General features: G+C 43.1%; 2 protein-coding genes across 3 annotated transcripts in view; one reads left to right on the top strand and one right to left on the bottom strand.

The window, feature by feature from the left end:
* Positions 1 to 16,255, bottom strand: part of EIF2AK4 (eukaryotic translation initiation factor 2 alpha kinase 4) — a 41,558-nt gene extending 25,303 nt beyond the window's left edge. The window contains exons 1-12 of the mRNA XM_081207704.1: positions 15,992 to 16,255; positions 12,282 to 12,397; positions 11,666 to 11,768; positions 9,452 to 9,625; positions 8,726 to 8,806; positions 7,816 to 7,964; positions 6,673 to 6,788; positions 5,427 to 5,584; positions 3,875 to 4,410; positions 3,001 to 3,104; positions 1,606 to 1,763; positions 1,048 to 1,466 (exon numbers count right to left, since the gene is read on the bottom strand). Of these exons, the coding sequence (XP_081063830.1) occupies positions 1,048 to 1,466; positions 1,606 to 1,763; positions 3,001 to 3,104; positions 3,875 to 4,410; positions 5,427 to 5,584; positions 6,673 to 6,788; positions 7,816 to 7,964; positions 8,726 to 8,806; positions 9,452 to 9,625; positions 11,666 to 11,768; positions 12,282 to 12,397; positions 15,992 to 16,153 (2,276 nt within the window). The 5' untranslated portion in view covers positions 16,154 to 16,255. The remainder of the gene's footprint in view (positions 1 to 1,047; positions 1,467 to 1,605; positions 1,764 to 3,000; positions 3,105 to 3,874; positions 4,411 to 5,426; positions 5,585 to 6,672; positions 6,789 to 7,815; positions 7,965 to 8,725; positions 8,807 to 9,451; positions 9,626 to 11,665; positions 11,769 to 12,281; positions 12,398 to 15,991) is intronic.
* The window catches only part of GPR176 (G protein-coupled receptor 176), a 33,971-nt gene continuing 29,998 nt past the window's right edge, over positions 15,302 to 19,274 (top strand). The window contains exon 1 of one of the 2 annotated variants that reach the window (XM_081209046.1): positions 15,302 to 15,614. Coding sequence is in view for 1 of the 2 variants with exons in the window: in XM_081209045.1 (XP_081065171.1) it covers positions 18,988 to 19,207 (220 nt within the window). In the remaining variant the exon portion in view is untranslated. Of the gene's footprint in view, positions 15,615 to 17,617; positions 19,208 to 19,274 lie in introns of those variants that run through there. The other variant, XM_081209045.1, reaches the window with a different exon arrangement.

The following is a 19,274-nucleotide window of genomic DNA, read 5'->3' as shown; positions in this document are numbered from 1 at the left end:
TCAGAAGCTTATCAAATGTATCCTGAGGGAGCCTTTGGCAAGCGGACACAGGAAGAGTGCCCTTCCAACATTAGGAGGAATCCCACTTAATTCCAACCCCTTCAAAACCAGTTAACATGGGAATGTCCATCACTCAAATGTCTTCAAATGAAAAATTGCATGTGCAGAAATACCCATCAAGAGATTAAAAATTACAGACTTAACTTTCACATCACCTCAAAACACAACCTTTTATAAGAGAGGCAGTTCAGAATTCTGATGCACAGCATTAAAGTGATAAGGTCCTGAGCAATTAGGTACCGTGATGTGTAAATGCATGTGCAGATTAACTTTAAGGAGGTTTCCAATGCATTCCATAGGCTGATATGCTAATAGAACGAAAGAAAATCAAGTCAGTATCCAAACCCTATCAAGTCAGATACATTAGCCTGGATCTAGCATTCCTGTGAGTGGAACTCTGCTCAATGGATGCTCCCGCTAGTGGGAGATGGAGACATGAAGTAATCTTTACTGATTCCTTCTTCCCACTACACACCCCTGTAAATCTGTTCAAGAGGGTTGAGGAGAAATCAGCAAACGTCTCCCTGGTCCTTAACTAAAGAGAGGACCACCGAGTTTCCACTGGATTGCTGTCCCTTCATCCTATTTTGTTAATACTGCTAATGTTGTTTTATAGATAGGAATGCTGCCATACTTTGTGAATCCTATGATTTTTGGTGTAGCTGTGATGTTTAGCTAATTTTTTAGTTGTTTTGTTAATAGTGTTACATAGATGGTAATTGTTTTATTTGGGATTGTTTTGCTGATAAAGCATTTGTTAAGTATTCTATACGATTTATGATGTATTTGTGATGTTCCATTATGTTATTTTAATCTTTTGTTTGTAAGCCGCTTTGGGATTTATCTGAACAAAAAGTGGCATAGAAATAGAATCGATCAATCAAAACAGAAGGAGCCCTTCCATCCCTGGCAAGGCAGCTCAGGGCCCAATCTACCGGCAGTAAATGCCTTATAGGAAAAAGGAAAGAAACCTACATCCCTACTCACAAGAATGACTGTGCAAATACACCTCCATCTTCATCCTCGTCATCATCACTGGATTCCTGATCCCCTCCACTGAACCTGGCACTTGATGATCTCTCACATGAGGTGCTCCACTCCACTGAACTGGTCAGAACAGGAGGAGGGGCGTTTGCTTCTATGTCATCCATGGACTCCGCTTCACCCTTCCCATTCTGAGCCAGTTTGTCAGCCATTTTCTTCCCTTCCGTGGTTTCCGATGTCAGAGTACTGAGCAAAGGCCTCTCATGCTTCTCTATCCACGCGTTGTAATAGCGCACAATGTTCTCATGGTTCAGGCGCGATAACAAGGTCACTTCCCCTTTAATTCTTCGAAACTGCTTGCTTGTGGGGTTGATGTGAATTCGCTTTACCGCGTAACAGCAGCCATCCAGTTTGTTCTGCACCTGCCCAATGGAAATTACATGACAGATGTTTCAATCAAAATCATAAAAGAAGCTCCTTCCGAGAAACTCCTCATCCCCTTATCAGCCAATTGCACGCTCCATGGAACAAAATTTGTCTGACGCAGCGTACTGTATGTACCTTGATGACAGCTCCAAAGGCCCCTTTACCAAGCAATTGTAACTCTTCAAACTCATTGTAATAACGAGAAAATTGCTTCTGTGTTTCTGTGACAAAGACATCGCTTGCATACTGACTGCAGGGGATAACGGTTTCAAGATCATCTATTCCTGTTGAATCTGAAACAACAAAAAAAGTCACTGAGAAGGAAAGAACAAATCAGCAATTTCATGTTAAATGATGACAATCAAGAGTGTGCATGATGCGTAATGTGATGCATTAAGAACCTCTGTTGAGATGTGGGTCTATTCTTCTCCATGTGCTGTGTTTGCTGCAGCAGTCATTGCCAAGTCATATTGGCAGATGTTTCAAACCACTTCAATCAATATAAGAGGCAAGTTGAAGCCAATTCATGAAAGGAAATGCTAAGGACCATGTAGAGATTTATATTTTATAGCCATCTCAGCTGTGTTTACAGTTTAAATTTAACTCAGTTGACAGACAGGTGCCAACCACCACTACTAAACCTGTCGATTGAACACAAAAGCATTGAAGCTCCAACAATAGATAACACTACCTGGCTAAACCATTCCCACAGTCAACGCTCAAAACAAGATAGCCTTCTTTAGTTACCCAGAAAGACGATGGACTGGCAATATTTTCAAGCTGATTATAGAAGGAAGGAAGGAAGGAAATAAATTATCCCCACAGGCAAAAAGATAAAGCACTAGTGGTAGGAGCAGCCTATTCTGTTTCATCACCTGAGGCAAAACAGGAAGGTGCCATCCGCTCCGCTGCAGCCTCACTTAGTGGAGCTGCGCACCTTCAGCTTCTGGCAAGATCTTGCGAGAGGTCCACAACATCTTGTCAGAACCCAGAAGCCATCACCACTTCTCCTTGCTTCTCTGGTGGCAGGCACCCATGGAGGCAGTGCCCCTTGGATTCCACTGTCTGAAGCAGCTGCCTCGGCCTGCCTCATGGATGGGGCAGCCCTGTGGGATAACAATCCATTCAAGAAAATAATGTAGTCAGGAGCCAAATTCCATAAAATGACTGAAATCTGATTCAGTGTTGTACTTTGACTACTTCCAGTGCTCAAATGCTTGCCTATTGTGTCTTTTAAAGAAAACGTCTTATTTAAGTTTAAGGCTGACTATGACTGCATTGAAATAGCATGAGCTTTCATGGATTCTTCCTTTCTTAGATGCCAATGTGGAACAGCAGGCTAAAGTTGGAGGTTGGTTGATATACTTCAACAATTTTGCTTTTATTCTTATCTATGTATGCAATATGTTTTGTTTAATGAGTTATTTCCTCCTAGGGCTTTACTTTCTGCCTCTATGAACATTTTAAAGTTGCCATCAAGGAATAACAACAACAACAACAACAATAAATCTTATATGATTGACTATTTACCTTCTGGGCTTTCTTCCATCACAACTACCTGTGGTGGGTTTATAAAACTGTGTTGCAATAGCTGCTGAGGGCTCCACCTTTCTTTATCTTCCAAACAAACACACCTGAATGGAATTCAAAATAATGTATGTTTAACAATGGTTTTAGGAACATGGGAAGCTGCTCAATGCCAAGTCAGATCATTGGTGACCCATTTTTGCAGAGCACTGGGCATGCAAGGGCCAACAATCCGCTGACCACCAGTGCTTAAGAAGCGCTGCGCACATGGCCTTGAAGGTGCATCTTTAGTGGTCCTGCACCTGATGCCATAAACAATGTCAGGTGCAAGGCAGGTGTGCATGGCTTGGCGAATGAATGATTGCATGGGCCAAATGAGGGCCTGGTAGGCCTAACTAGGCCTGTAGCAAGAGTTCCCTACTGCCAACCCAGATCCTGAAATAGTTCCTTTGCTTTGTAATCTTTGAGTACATCTATGATTCGGGGTCCTTCCAACTCCACAATTCTATGAATCTATCTTTAAAATACAGTCGTACCTTGGCAGTCGAATGGAATCCGTTCCAGAAGTCCATTCGACTGCCAAAACCAAAGTGTGGCTTCTGATTGGCTGCAGGAAGCTCCTGCAGCCAATCGGAAGCCACGGAAGCCCCGTCGGACGTTCAGCTTCCAAAAATAGTTCGCAAACAGGAACAGTCACTTCCGGGTTTGCGGTGTTCGGGAGCCAAAACGTTCAGGAACTAAGCTGTTTGACTTCGAAGGCATGACTGTACCATGAATCCTCAGCCCAATTTATGCTGAATTATAAGCATTCTTGTTAAATGTATATGTTTTTATTTGACGGTAAAGCATAAAAAATAATAATTAGATAGGCGCATACTTTTTCAGAAAGTCTTGAAAATCAGCAGGCAAATCATTTGGAATTGTGACTGGATATTCCGTAGTAATCTGTCCCTGGCTGAGAGAAAGCAGCGTCAACCCTAACCGCCAAACATCTCCTTTCTTCCCTGGCTTGTTCGGCAAGGCATCCTCACTAAATCGAACTTTGGGTTGTTCAAAAACATCCTCCTTGCAGATATCCGCCAAGCGTTTGGAAATACTGTAGTCTGTCAGTTTGATATTTCCTTCACTATCCACCAGAATGCTGGACGCACTCAGAACCTTGTGCACCACTGAATTGCTGTGCAGGTAGTCAAGAGCAGACAAAACTTGGTTTGTGTAGTGACGCAGCTGATCCATAGGAAGGGGGGTCTCTTTGTCCAAGTACATAGAAAGGCTGGCTCCACCAATGTATTCCACCAAAATGTCCACCACAATTGAGTCACTGTACTCTTTAAAGGCCATCGACAGGTAACGGACTATGTTGGGGTGGTTTAACTTCATCAGAGAACTGAACTCCGATTCTGCTCCCTGTATCTGTTCAAAAGAAACAAATCCAGTGACTCACATTTGTATCGCCTCTCATTTACCCTGATGCCCAATGGGGGACAAAATCCTGCCCCAGATGCACTTTTCACTGCGGAATTCACACAGAAGTAGTCTACAGTGAAGTCCAACTAGGGCACCGATATCTGCATAGGAATAAGTCACACCCCAAATTCCAGCCACTTACCATTTATGGTTTTCTGCTTGTACGCAAAAAGCACATGGGGCAAAAATAAAAGTTAAAAATCCCAACTGATTTTGCATTTGGGGTATTTTTATTTTGGTCTAAGCCATTTTAGCCGGCTATGGAAAGTAGTTTTACAGTAAAAACTATCCAGAGCAGCAGTTTTAAGTACCCATATACAAAGGTCTTTTTTCTGAATCCACAACCACAACCTGGGACAAAAAAAATCAAAAAAATCCAAAGTTTATTGATTTTGTCCACTGGGGTGCCTTTTTGTTCTACCCAATGGCAAGTATTCAGATTAATAAGAAGCAGCAGCAGCAGCCTTGTGGAGTTTTACAAACAAAAACTGATCCCAGGAAGTAGATTTACATGCCCTTCTGCAGGCACCACACACACATGGATTTGTTTGGGGGTCATTTTACTGCCCAGAGATATGTTGAAATTTGGCTTGGAATAGTAAAATGTCCCCAAAAGTGTGTGCTTTTTAGTTTGAATCATGAAGGAGATTTTCATACACGGCTGCACCTCTTACAGGTAAACTGAGCCAATACAAAAAGCCAAAATATACACCTACATCCCTCCAGGTTTTAAAAGCCCTTAGCAAAAAACTCTCTTGACTCCCTAGACATTCCTCTCGTGTTTTATTAGGATTCTTTCCAAAAACAATTGATGCAGGTTTCTACATAAGTGCTCAAGAAGCCGAACAATGTAACATCATTTTCAATGAGGTCGTTTCAAGTTCTCAATGATCCACTACTATTTCAGTATTCAGTGCCCACGTGAGCACAAGGCAGAACAACACACACAAATGGGTGATTACCTGCTTTTTGCATTTTTCAACCTTTTCCTGTTCTTGACTTGTGAGAAATTTCCCCATTTTCTTTTGCCACTGAAGTACCCACTCGTGGACCAGGACGAAGTTGCCAGTGTACAACTCCAAACCATTGTAGACTGATTTACCAAGCTGCTCATCCTTGTCTGCACAGAGAAATACGAAAGGCTTGTGTGTGGATGCTTCAGCTTTCGAAGCAGATGCTTACAGATTAACAAAGGTCATTATAATGAGCTACTCCTGTAAACCTCTATGTTGGCCAAGACATCCTTTCAACATTCCTTCAAACAGTTAAAAGCCACACAAAAGGAGGTTTGCTCAACATTTGTATGGCTTTCAACAATTCTACCAAACTGGTAGAATTTGGGTGCTGCATTTGGGGCAAAGGTTCATAAAAATCTTGGAGTGAGAAATCTTAAATCTTCATTGTCAAAAAAGGAAAAGGCGGCCACACAGGCAAGGCACAGAGTTGCCACTAGGCTTTGCTGGCCATTACTGCCAATGTTTCTAATTGCAAGAGGGACAAGCCACTATTCAGTTTAAAATGTGGTTTGTCTCTTCAGCAGCAGCAGCAGCAGCAGCAAAGCACTGGCTGCATAAATAGCTCTTTTTCCTGCATTCATTCCTTTCCTTGGATCCTTGGCACATATATTCCCCATGTGAGCAAGTGTGCTAGAGAAGTGATCTTTAACGTAAGTGGAAGTTTCTTAAATTGCACCTTAGTACAGTCAAACCTAGGCTCCCGAACACTTCCGTTTTGGCTCCTGAATGCCGAAAACCTGGAAGTAAATGCTTCAGTTTTTGAACATTTTTCGGGAGCCGAACGTCCAAAGTGGCTTCCACTTGAGTGCAGGAAGCTCCTGCAACCAATCAGAAGCCACGCCTCGGTTGCCGAACATTTTGGAAGCCAAATGGGCTTCTGGAACGGGTTACGTTCGACACCCGAGGTTTGACTGTATTTGCTTCATTGCCTATCATACGAGTCAAAATTACTTCAAAAGTAAAGCAAATGTGTGTCCTTATTAATTAAATCACAATTAAAGTTTTAGCTGGTTTTTTCAAAAAACCCACTAAAACCATTTAACTCTAATATTAACAGGCTGTTTCACATAGTTGAACAGCTTCGACTCCGTACTGCCAGTGAACGAACCAAATACAGCTTTCATTGCTCCCTCATTGCTATATAGGAAAAACACACCAAAGGTTCTCAATGCATGGCAGTTCGTCCATTTACCTATGCACTTTCCTTTGTGTACCCTGAGTAAACCAATACTACTGGCATTAAAATTCAGAATTTCAGAAGTTCCCGGAGATTCTTCATTACTGCATGCCGAATGCTGACGCTCTCTCCTACAAAGCAATCAAACACAATTATGTTTTGAGGTGCTCATATATGCTCCAGAAAAGCAATTTAATTCAGCGGTCCCAAGTACTACTACAAGTGAACAGTCTTAACAGGAAGTTCAGGCATTTTTAATTGTTGCTATTTAAAATGATCAGAAAAGCCACAGCAACACATAGCAAAGGCCTGTGGTTAGAGTGCCAGTCACTGCGCCTCCAATTTTATATTCTGCCAGGCAGGGCACGAATCCTGCAAACCTCTTTGATAAACCTGCACTCCTAAGATCTCCATCTTAAAAGGAAAAGCTTATTTTAAAAATTACAGAATGGGAATTGATGTGCTTGATGTGCTGTGTGTCCATTTGTATTCATCTTTCACCATGCAGCAGTTTGCATGGTCAACAGATGACACTGTGAACTACAGTGTGATGAGAGACACGGCAGGAAGATGCCCCGAAGCAGTGGCCAACTGGTTTGATAGGCCACCACAACCTACCATGAAAAGTGGCAGGAGGAATGGCACAGAAATGAGGAAGGTGCCCAGACGTGGCAACCAGCTAGCCTAGTAATCCACCACTGCCTATTAAAATTAACAGCAGCAGATCTCCAGGCTGGCCACCTCTTTGGGCCTCTTCCCCATGCTAATCCTCCTGCCAGACCAACTATTCATCCCACTTGGCTGCAGCAGTGGCATGAGGTGGGTTGGGAATGGAGTTAGTGAGTTGGGAATGGGGAGGGTTTGACAAGGTGGAAAGCAAGCAGGGACATGGCCCCTAGTACTCCACAGAAACATACCTGATAAAAGTTCAAATGCACTCGCTCAATTTGTAAAGCAAATAATGACTTTACACCCCCTACGTATAGTTGTAAGATTGCTAGTGCTACGCATAAGTACAGTATGCCTGCCTACAAATCAATCTGCACAACCAGATGCTGATAACTTTGTATGTGTGCTTGTACATTGTGTAATGGGGTGCAAGTGTACACATTTTCACTGAAACACTCCCATTCCATTCAGAAGGACAGCTATACATACTTTGAACGCCCTGTGGAATTTGCACGGTATTTATTGTTCCCTCCATGTTCTGTAACACCTCCATTTAAACTGGACGTTACTTTGTTCCCTGTGATATCTCTACCGACAGATATTTCCTGGTTTGTCAAAGCAGCACTTTCCAAACGCTCCTGGAAACACAGAAACACAGGGGATATCTTGACTGCACCCCAATCCTTTAAGTACTTAAACATGCAAAGCCCCTGTGAACCTCCACTTTGGGTTTTCTGGAGAGGGGGTTGGTCAGCATCTCCTTAAAGATTCAGTATTGTTTCTTCTGCAGTATTACTCCCAACGTCATGATCAATAATGTGCACTTCCAGGTTCACAGTGATGTGCGCATGCACGGTCATGCGTTCTTTGAATGCACAAGAAGGGGGATGCCTGTATATTTTGTACACTGCCTTGGGACATACATGGGAGGTGATAAATAAACAACAATGGCAGCAACACCAGAGGGAATAACAGAAGTAACACTATTGTGTAACATCCAAAGGTGAAAGAAACCCACGCTAGAAGCATTTGGGGACTTTAAGCAATGGATAGATGGATAGAGAACTCAAACCCACAAAATCTACTTGACTAAATAGTATATATTAAGCCATAGATGGCAACCCAATTAGGGACTACAAACAGTATTGCTTCTCTGCCTCAACCCTGATAAACACTATGCTTCTGTCACATGGGGATAGGGAATAATTATGTCTTCATAACTTTGAAATCTCACTGTCCACCTGCTTCTGGTATGGAGAAATCTTTATTTCTGTGTTTGCAGGCTCCAAAATGAGATTGTAGACATAGAAGTTTCAAAGCAATTTGTCCAATAGTTACAAAAGCATGATACAACCGCTTCTAGTAACTTGGCATTACAAAAGGAGAATGTTGAAAATACCTGTTTTGCTATTTCTTTCCTTTTTCTTTCTTCTCTCTTTTCTTCTTCCCTTCTCTGAATCTCATCAAGAATTTCACGTTGCTGAAATAAACATTACTGCAATGAAATTTTCTGTAATCTTGCTTCAGTAAGAGTTTATTGAGAAAACTTATCTGCTGAAGCAGACACCCTTAAACAGCATAAATATTGCTCTGCCAAGAGAGAATGCAAGGAAAAACTTGTCACCAAAACAGAGCTTCTTAACTAAACTTAGTTTCAAGTCTACGTGTTAAAAGACAGGCTACTACAGAAATAGTGCAAATAATAGTACTGGGTCAAAATCTTTGATGAAGTTCAAAAGGTCACCTAAAGTTTAACTTCCTTACATCAGCAAAGAGGAATGCGGATGACCACATGGGCTTGATCTGCAGGCACAATAGGCCATGGCTTATTTTGAAAACAAACATGGCCCACTACCATCTCTCTCTCCCATTTTCAAATCTTGGTGGATTCAAAAACAGCATGAAGGTAAAACAGCATGAGGTAAAAGGGTTGCTGTTCTGGAAACACAACAAAAGAATATATTTTTTTTTTAAAGGGACTCACTAAACGAGATGTGCAATCTTCATCCCACTGTTTTCAGATACAAAAACGATTTTAATAGTTCACAACCAGAGATTCCAGCTGATTGAGTGCTCATATGAAACGGGTGGGGCAGGACAGAAATCTTAAATTTCATGCTCTCACCATCTGCTCTTCTTTCCTCCTAAGGTCTTGGATTCGCCGCTCTTCTTCCAGAGCGAGCCTTTCTTGTTCTTTTTGCTGATTCTTTAGCATTTCTTCATGGAAAGATTTTAAAGGTGGTTTATTGTATTCACTGAGAAATGATTGTACATAATCTGCTAATTCAAATATCATCACCTAGAGAGGAAAGGCAAACGCAAAATCTGATTTTAGCAAACTGTTTGCAGTGTGTTCTAATCCTATTTGCGTGTGAGCGAGTACCAGTGACTTCAGTGGAGCTCAATGCCAGCGCCAATAAATCTCTGCCAAACATAGCAAAATAAAAGCCAATGCACAACCACTCATCTTTTTTTGCATGTATTTTAGTTCTGAAAATCCAAACTGCTTCTGCTGAATGCATTACTTGCCACTAAAAACAGCCATGCATGAAACCAATTTAGTATTACATTTATATGTGCCTAAATGATGCTGGTAAAAAAGCAGCACCACCACTTCTCAGCAGTGTGTTTTAGAGCATAGTTATAGGGGGGAAAGCCACATCTATTTTTTCCTCCCTTTTTAATCTGATCATCAATCAGTATTTGACATTCATGTTAATCATTAGATAATGTATGTGGAACATTATTAATGATATTCTGTCAGAATGGTGACAATTAAAGATGACATTATAAACACTAATCATATCAGTGAAGAGAAGAATTTAATTCCCAATCACACTAATTGAATTCTTTAAAATTATGCAGTCTATCTCGTGAATAAGATCTGAACATGCATTCATCTTCATTTAAGTATAGAATTAAAAGTATTCTGAATAGATAATCAGGATTTTCCACGTACCAGGTGATTATCAACATTCTTTTCTGTAAACGATAATATACTCTAAACTGCAACTGCTGTAGGAATTAAAATATCATTATTCTTCTCAAGGCCAAATCTGTATTTGTAACTGTGGGAAATTGCTTTTGGTCACAACCACACCACTCAAGGCACACTCAAAGGACCATGGTAACTCTAGTGTCACTCTCACAGAACTACAATTCCCAGCCTCCTTAATAAACTACAGTTCCCAGGATTCTTTGGGCAAAGCCATGTGCTTTAAATGTATGATATGGATATGACTCTAGTTCTGACTGGCTGAAAACATTTGGATAGACTAGGGCAGTTAGCAAGGCTTCTGCTTAGTTCTGAAAAGTAACATTCAGCTGGTACAATGCTCATTTCCTCTAGCAATAAAATTGGATTTTCTAATTTATCAAAAGAGATACAATCCAGATGGCTGCTAACAGGAAAGGCTTCCTCCGACATGCTAACTGTAGCAATATTAAAGCAGTTGCTTGCAAAACAGATCTGTTCCTATTTGTGCTAATCTTTTGATTTTCATATTGCGTAGCAAAAAAGTAGGATGGAGATGCTATGTGCAGTAGCAATTTTTTAAAAAAACAAACAATTTATTTTATACAATTTATATTTATACTATACATTTATATCCTATTTTTCCATTAACACCTCATAATACTATAATATAACAAGCCCCACCAACCTACAAAGCATCCAATTGAGAGCAATATAAAAGTTAAAATGCCAACCAGTACAAACAGGTCCTCTGGGAAAGATAGTGCAACAGTATTATTGTCACAGCCAGAAAAGGCTCTGCTTCACGTCCCTTAACTTTCTCAAGCTTAACCTTACAAACAGTGGAGAACTAAGCATGTCTACTTTCACAATGAGATTAAGTTCCACTGTTCTTGGCTAACCATCTAAAGACCGACTCCACATAATGGGTTTGATTTGTTTTAAATTAAGTCATGGGATTAACCTAACCTCGTTCAATACAGATGTATCCCCCGACTCTAAACCAGTTATTATGAATATGCTATTGTGTGATTTATGAACTGAAATAACTCAATTCATGGGGTGCCTGGGAATGACGTCATTCACTTCTGCTTCTAACAGACATTTCTGTCAACTTTCAATAGGGTCACTTTCTATTATTCATGACCATCTGAAATGACATGTCAAAAGAGCTTTATTGTGCTAGGCCAAGTCTTGATATGGCCTCCCCTACACCTAGCTAGGCACAAACCCTGCAATGCGGTGGGTACCATCAAAATGGTTAGAAGAACACAGTACCAAACATAATAGCACTAACGGTACACACACAAAATTTGCTATAGTGACAATGTCGCTCAATATCAAGGGCAAAATCAACACACTCACCTCTCCGCAACGTTCTTTTGCCAATTCCTCTAGTCTGGATTTTAACAAGTTAATGTTTTCATTTGACAACCCCTTTGCATTTTGAAGCTCAATTTCTGGAACTCTAGAGGGGGAAGAGTAACCAAGACAAGACTTGAGATTTTATATCATCCAAATAAGCTGTACTTTGAAAGTGTATATTTTTTATTCACCCTGTTTTTATAAGCAGCTGGCTCACAAGAAATCTTGTCAAATTACAAAAACTGACCAGAATTCTATGGTAAAGACACACAACACACGTCTTCTAAGAAGACTAATATGAATTCCATCATGTTTATAACCTGTGCATGCTAAATTTCTAAATATGCACGGCAGCAAGGATGGCAGTAAACAACTCAGAGAAACTATTCCGTTTGATGTTGTAATATCAATATCACTCTCTTTGATTTGGGAGTCGGCAGTATGAAGCACTACTTCCGTTATTCCACACACTCAGAAACATGTTTTGAATAAATTTACAGAAATGCAACTCACACAGACATCTTATTTCAGTATGCCTAATTAAATGACAAAAACTGGACAGGTGTATTATTCTTCTTACTTAGGGAAGTATAGAATAGTTTTGCTATTTACTTACGTATCAGGGTAAGTTTGGGGACACTGGACCCACAAGTCAACTTTGGCATAGACTTCACGGTCACCAGTCAAGCCCTGAGGGCGCAAAACTAGTTTGATTTCTGGAGGCTGCTGTACCTGAAACAATTTTGAAAGATATAAGAAGAATTAACTACATTAGAGGAAAGCAGCTGGCAGCCTGGGAGCTGACTGAAGCCTTCAGGGGCTTTGTGTCTGGCTCCCAGCAGAGATACTGTCTTGTTAAGCAACCTCCACGGCTTTCTTCAACACAAGCAGAGAGATTAACTGTGCATGACAGACAGATATGCCTGAAAACCAACCACAGGAGGCTGAAATTAGGAAAAGGCAGTGGATCAGGCTGTTCAACTATTTTCCTACCATCATTTGTTCATCTAATTGTCCTTCGTGTGTAGTTTGACCCAGAGACATAGGTAGAGCTTTAACTCCTTCTTCCTCAGTGTGAACAACAATAGAGAATTTGACAAAGCCCCCCTTTTAAAAAGTATGTAACAAAGGAAGGGCTCTGCTAATGCCTCTGCTCCAAAAAGGATGGAGTTAAAGAGCTCTTTTATCCAAGATGGATGGGTCAGAAAGCAGTGCCTGTGTTGTTAGCTCTTCAGCCTTTGTTCAATGCAAATTATGACCAGTTAAAAATTAGCTGCCAACCACAGATATATGTACGAAACCCAGAAGAACTGAGCACTTCCGTTTTCAAATGAGTCTTGGTTTTCGAACGGCTTCCGCTGCGCGTTTTTCAATTTTCTCAATGGAAACTGCAGACGGCCCTTTGCGCCTTGGTTTTCGAACGTTTCGGAAGCCAAATGGTCTTCCCAGGGACGCGGACTTATAAAAAATATTGGGGGGGGGGGGCCCGGGAAAGCTCATGAATAATAAATAAGCTCATGAATATGCAAATAAAGTGACGTCGCCTCCTCGTGAGCGAATAGGGGAGAGCGTGCTGCGCCTATTAATCAGCTCCGAAGGAAATTGGGTGGAGCTTTTGCTCGGGAGGGAGGGCAGGAGGCATGCAGCCCGACCCTGTGCATTTTGGGCTGGGGGAGGGGCGGCGATGGCGCTCTGCTGGAGGGGCGCCGGAGATTTTTTTTGAGGGGGCTCGGGCCCCCTCAAGCCCCATGGAGTCGGCGCCTATGGGTCTTCCGGAACAGGTTACGTTCAAAAACTGAGGTACCACTGTACTCACGATATTATGTGGTCACATTATAGAAGAGCAAGGGAGTCCTTGACCTTATTATTGACTTGTATAGGATTGTGTTTACTGCTCTCGCTCCCCAGTCTTGCATTCTCTCTGTCCACTACTGCATCAGCTCAGATATAATATTTTTAGTCACAGCGCAACTGGCGTCCTTACCAACAAACCACCCTGTACTCATACAAGAGTCATTTCAGCAGAAAAAAAGGTTGGGACACTTAATAATCCAAATGTTTATGCCATAATAAATTTTAAGGTGCCACAAGACTCTTTGATAGTTTCTGCTACAAGAGATTAACACAGCTATCGCTCTGGAAATTCTATAATCTGAGTATCTTAACTGATTTGTGGACTGAGCCGGGTACTACAGGTACAGATACACTCAAAGTCAAATGCCAAAGAAAGCAGCAAATTATGTTTAACTAGCAAAATGTCTGTGACTATAACAAGCAGGGTATAGAAGCGTATAGAGCAATTCATCTCTCTCAGTGCACCCCTGCAGAAACCCATAGTCAGTGAGAGAGTCAGGCCACCCGGGGGGGAGGGTGCCTTCACTGCAACATTGCCCCTAATTACACCTCTCTATATTTACTCTTAAAAACAAAAAAACACTGCATGGAAGCAGCAAGAGGAGAACACTGTGGTGCAGGCTAAACCTTCTCCTCAGTATCCCTAGTCATCAAGAATTAATTCTGCTCCTATCTGAAAAGCTCTGAATTCTGTTTCCTAGATACATTAAACTGCAACAAACCCTGTAAAAATGTTTTAAAATAGATAACCACTGTTTTCAAACAAGACTCCCAAAGTTTGACTTCAATTTGGGAGAACTTTGGGGGGGGGGAACTATGCCATTTGTGGGATGGAATATGGTTTCCTGACATACACATGTAATAGTAGTTTAATAACTTGGGCGTTTGCACTCAAGGAAAAGCATGAGCAGATTATGTTAAAAAACACGTGTTTCAAGTGTCACACACAAATGTCATGGGGTTGGGAACATAGTCTTTGGGGAAACCAGCATGAATAATAACCCTTCTAATTATAACAGCACACAAGAGAAATTATTAGTGTTCACTTTAGTACATACAAGATGCTTCACAGTTTAACAGGGGCACTTGGGAGGAACAGAAAATGACAATTCCCTTGGATACTTATTATATCACTGCTCACTTGGGGAGAAAGCAAATGATGGCTAATAATAACCATATTTTGAGGTATCTCAGGCTGTGCACACTAGACATTATCAGTGTAGAGACACCAACAATGATAACCCTAGGCTGCATTCACAAGGTAGTTCCCCCCTGCCCCAGAGTAGTTACTCAAGGTTGAATTTCAGGAACAGGCAGGTTCCAAAACCTGTTTTTCTCTGCACAACTTGTGAGATGCAAATCTGGATACAGCCCACCAACCCTGAATGATTGCCAGCCAGGATTTCAATTAATTTCCTGCTTTTGCTGCCTGCCTGTGACAGTGACTATGCTTTCTAGATGACTGACATGTCTCCTAATACACAAGAGCTCACCGATGAGACTACATTAAATTTGGTAAATCACAAATTATGAAACTACCTGAGTTCTGTGAAGATTCTGAGGAAAAACTCCAATACTGAACGTGTGGATACACTGACTATGTGATGTGGCCAGACATCTCCAAAGCATAATTAGTCAAAAACTGTCATCTTATGGAACATTGATAAGGCAAGACGAGACAATAAACTCAGGGCTTGCAGCATTAACACGCATTATTTGCTAAATTATTTAAAATGTTTTTTTAAGATTTAAGTCATAGCACTAATGGTCCAGAAGTTGTGACTGACTTTTGTTAGCCAGCTGAAACTTGCATCTGCAAGTAATATAAAGAATAACAGGCCTCTAACAAAACAAGAAAACAACTGGGAAAGGGTGGCTTGCTGGCAGATCACATGTTTTGCATGCAAGAGGTCCCAGGTTCAATTCCCAGGTATCCCCAGGTGGGAAAGATGGAGAGCTTTTGGCAACCAGCATAGACGACACCGAGCTAGAGGGGACCAAGGATCTACCTTGACATAAGCCAACTTCCTCTGTTCCTAACCGTAAGCCTTCCATGATGACGCACACTTTGTGTTTACACTGCAATCATTAAAAGGTAAGGACGTGTCGCCTCCAACGCAACTGTTATGACCCGTTACCAATAAAATGAGTGATGCACAGTCAGAGGGAATTTCTGCCCTGCCCTTGGCATGCCTTCCGTAGCACACTGCAGGCGCTGGTTGCTTTTGCATTCAGCGGAACACGGATGTTAAGCCTCCCCGGGCATCGAAAAGTGAAGGCAGCAGCAGGGCCTCGGTTCTTAAAATACGGAACGGATGCCGAGCGAGAAACGCTTAGGAAACCACCTTAGGAAACGCTATAAGGCAGCAAGTTCTGTGAGGCTGGTCAGGCAAAGGCCCTGCCTCTCGCCCCCCGCCCCGAGATGAGAAGCCGACCATGCAGGAAACTGCCCGCGAGAGGCCAGCCTTTTACCTTCCACGGCTTGCCGTGGCGCAAGTCCTGGAAGTCCCGCCCGTAGATAGATTCCAGCACTTGCAGCTCGTTCTCCTGGCGAAGCTGGTAGCTCTCGGGCTGCTCCGGGGACGCCTCGGCAGCCTCCCCCCGCGGCTGCCACAGGCCCCTCACCTGGGCCATGTCCGCTCGGGGAGGGGTGGGGGGTGGAAAGCGAAACCCCCCCAGGGAGGCCGGCTGCACTTCGCCGAGCCAGGCCGCAGCCGCCGCGGTGGGCGGAACCGCGCGGCCTGCTATTCCCGCCCTGCTTTGCAGGCCCCACCAAACACCGCGGCTGTCCGTTGCGGCAGCGCGAGAGGAAGCCCGGGGAAGGCGCTGCTGGGCCGTGGCCCTGGAGTTACCACGCCGGCCCCACCTCCCGTTGCAGTTTGCAAAACAAAACTAAGAGCTTCCTTCATAGCCCTTCTTCAGGTCTCTGCTCTGCACAGCCCAGTAACAAGCATGCAAATACTGTAAAGAAACCGTCGCCTTCATAGATCGCCTTTCTCCAAGCTGGTGCCCTCCAGATGTTTGTTGGACTACTACACTGCCATCCTCCCTAACTGCTGGCCCTTGTTCATTAGGGCAGTGGTAGTCCAATATTTGGAAGGCAGCAGGTTGGAGAAGACAGCTCTTGATTGATTCGAAGGGAAGGGTTGGGGACCCATCACCACAGGGACCCACCCCCTCACTTCTGGATAGCATACGGGTTCATTGTCATTTAGTACACATTTCTAACGACAAAAGTATTTCCCTTTATTAAATTAACATTTTAATGCAATAGCCATTGCAGATCTTTCAACCACTAAGCATGCCGTAACTGAAGTGGGAAAATAAATGATGGCATTATATGGCAGCTACTGGAATTTCTTTTGATTTTAAAAAAGCCCCATAGAAAACTAAATTAAAGTTGCCTGGCTTAAATTATTTTCTAAGACTTAAGATATTTCATTTTTCCTAGTGTAAATATTTCTAGATTATACTATTATTGCTCTATATACAGTATTCCCATACAAATGTTATGGATGCACGATAGTTTCGCATTATTTCAGAGAGCTACCATTTTAATTCCTTCATATTAGATTTGCCCCACTTTGTGACAATTAGCAAAGGTCAGTGTACATTTTGCATGACTTAGCTCTGGACATTCTTGGATGGTGCTGATCATCTTGGTTCATTTAAATTTGGCTTCTTGACCATCTTTGGGACAGAAATTAGTAGTCATCCTCCTGAGTGATCTATGCCGGGAGTAACAGAGGAGTGCACCTCTACTGATTCTCTGGGACCTTCTCATTAAGCATGGTTTCCTTCTCAGCTGCCTATTTGAGATGTGAATGGAGCCATTGTTCTTCAGCAGTTCTGACATATCACTTTTGCAAAGCCAGATGGTTGCTTGGGAACTTAGAACACGATAATGAAATCCTGATAGCTCAGAATATATCTAATGGAGTTTTAAGAATGAAATACCCATCAGCGATTGAACCCTAGAGTAGGGACAAAGATACAGCAAAAAGCAGTTCATATTTAAAACTAGGAGAGAAACAGCAGCGATCAATAATTTTCTAGTTAGTTAGCTGGATTCTAGAGTGCAGTGGGAGAAGGGGTACTGCACAAGATATCTGGGTATCTGCTATGTTATAGGGGTTCTTGTTTGCTTCCACTATGTTATGCAGGCATATCTGGAAACAAAACAAACCTTCCAAGACATCTTAAGTATCTAGTGCTCTCATCCAAAGGAAAACTTCAGGGATATCCCTAGCACCTCAATTCATTCGGAGAACAATATACTGTTGGAAAAGTCTGAGAGTTTTCTAGTTGTAGTTGGAGGTTGTAGCCTACATGCTGCTAGTAGTCAATTGCAAAAATAAAACTGTGGAGGTCAATATCCACATTAGACAATGCATGACCTATTTTGCAAGTGCAATATTTAAAAGGCTTTTGGTGTACGTGTTTTGCAAGGGGGGGTTAGTCCAGAAAGTGTGAAGTATTCTAAGACACCTATATTGTATTTAAACACACAAACCCCTCCTTTTGAAAAAACCAACTAAATGTAACGTTATGAATTACACATCCCTCCCTTTTCACGTGCACTGCTATTTAAGGAACTTGCATAAACTTTCTGAATTCCGAAGACGATCCCCCCGCCCTTGGGTATTCCTCAGACATTGTACTGACAGCTCCCAAAAAGCAAGATGGCTGCCACACACACACAAAAAAACAAACCTGCCCCTCCCCAATCACAGCTGAGCGTCACATGACCCGCTCTCTCTTTCTGGCTCTCTCTATGAAAAACGGCAGCGAGGAGCAAACGAGGCAGACGAGAGTTGCTCGCTGCTCATTCTGCAGCCTGTCGAGCGGCGCAGAACTATGCCAATGCAAAAGGAGGCCGCGTTCACCCAAGCGCTATTCGGCCGCTATGTTCCGAAGAGAACTGTGGCATAATTCAAATGAGAAACAACATCCCCACATGGGAGTTTGGGGCTTGCTGAACACCCAAACGGCACCTGTCTGTGAGGATGCCTAAGGCAGAGAGATGCCGCTTCCCTGTGCAAAGATGTGAACGCGAAGCAAAACCTTGGCACTGGAAGGCGCAGCACCAACTGGGTTAGAGCTGGTGTTTCCCTTTTGGATGCAAGCGCGGTGCGACCCCCGGAGCAGGAGCATGGCGCGCATGTCGCTTGGGCTCATGTTTGTGACACGCTGAGGATGGACAGGGGCAAAGGCAGATGGAGCAACCGCGGAGCTACAAGCAGCTTCGCTTCTCCTCTTCCCCATTGCGCCGTGAAGGCAGCCCCTTGCTAAGACACCGGGCATGAAAAGCGAGACGCGCTTCTTCCCCGGGTCCAGCGATCCTATGGAGCAGCCTGCCGTGTGGACAGAGGCGGCTCCTGCCGGCCGCGTGCTTCCTTCGGTGAGGAGCGCGGGACCCGCGCGGGGGGCTTGCTAGGTAAGGCGGCCCAGGAAAGAGACCCCTCGCCATGGGGTCCAACGCCAGCTGGGCTTCTGTCAACGCGAGCGAGCGCGGGCCCTACCACGCCGTCGCCAGCGCTTTGAACGCGTCCAGCGCGCAAATCGCGGGGATCAACAGAAGCGCCCACGGCAACGGGACTTCGCAAGGGGAGGCATATCGGGACGAGCAGACCTACCGACATTTTACCACCGCGGTGCAAGTTATCATCTTTATAGGCTCTCTGCTAGGTAAGCAAAAACCACAGAGGCAGGTTGTTGGTTTTTCCTGGCTGTGGGCTTCTTTTCTACCTTAGAG

The sequence above is a fragment of the Podarcis bocagei genome (genome assembly GCF_964188305.1).
Source record: "Podarcis bocagei genome assembly, chromosome: 1".
In the NCBI taxonomy this organism is placed as follows: Eukaryota; Metazoa; Chordata; class Lepidosauria; order Squamata; family Lacertidae; genus Podarcis; species Podarcis bocagei.
The sequence above is the reverse complement of the archived record's forward strand: the minus strand, read 5'-3'. Positions and strand labels throughout refer to the sequence as shown.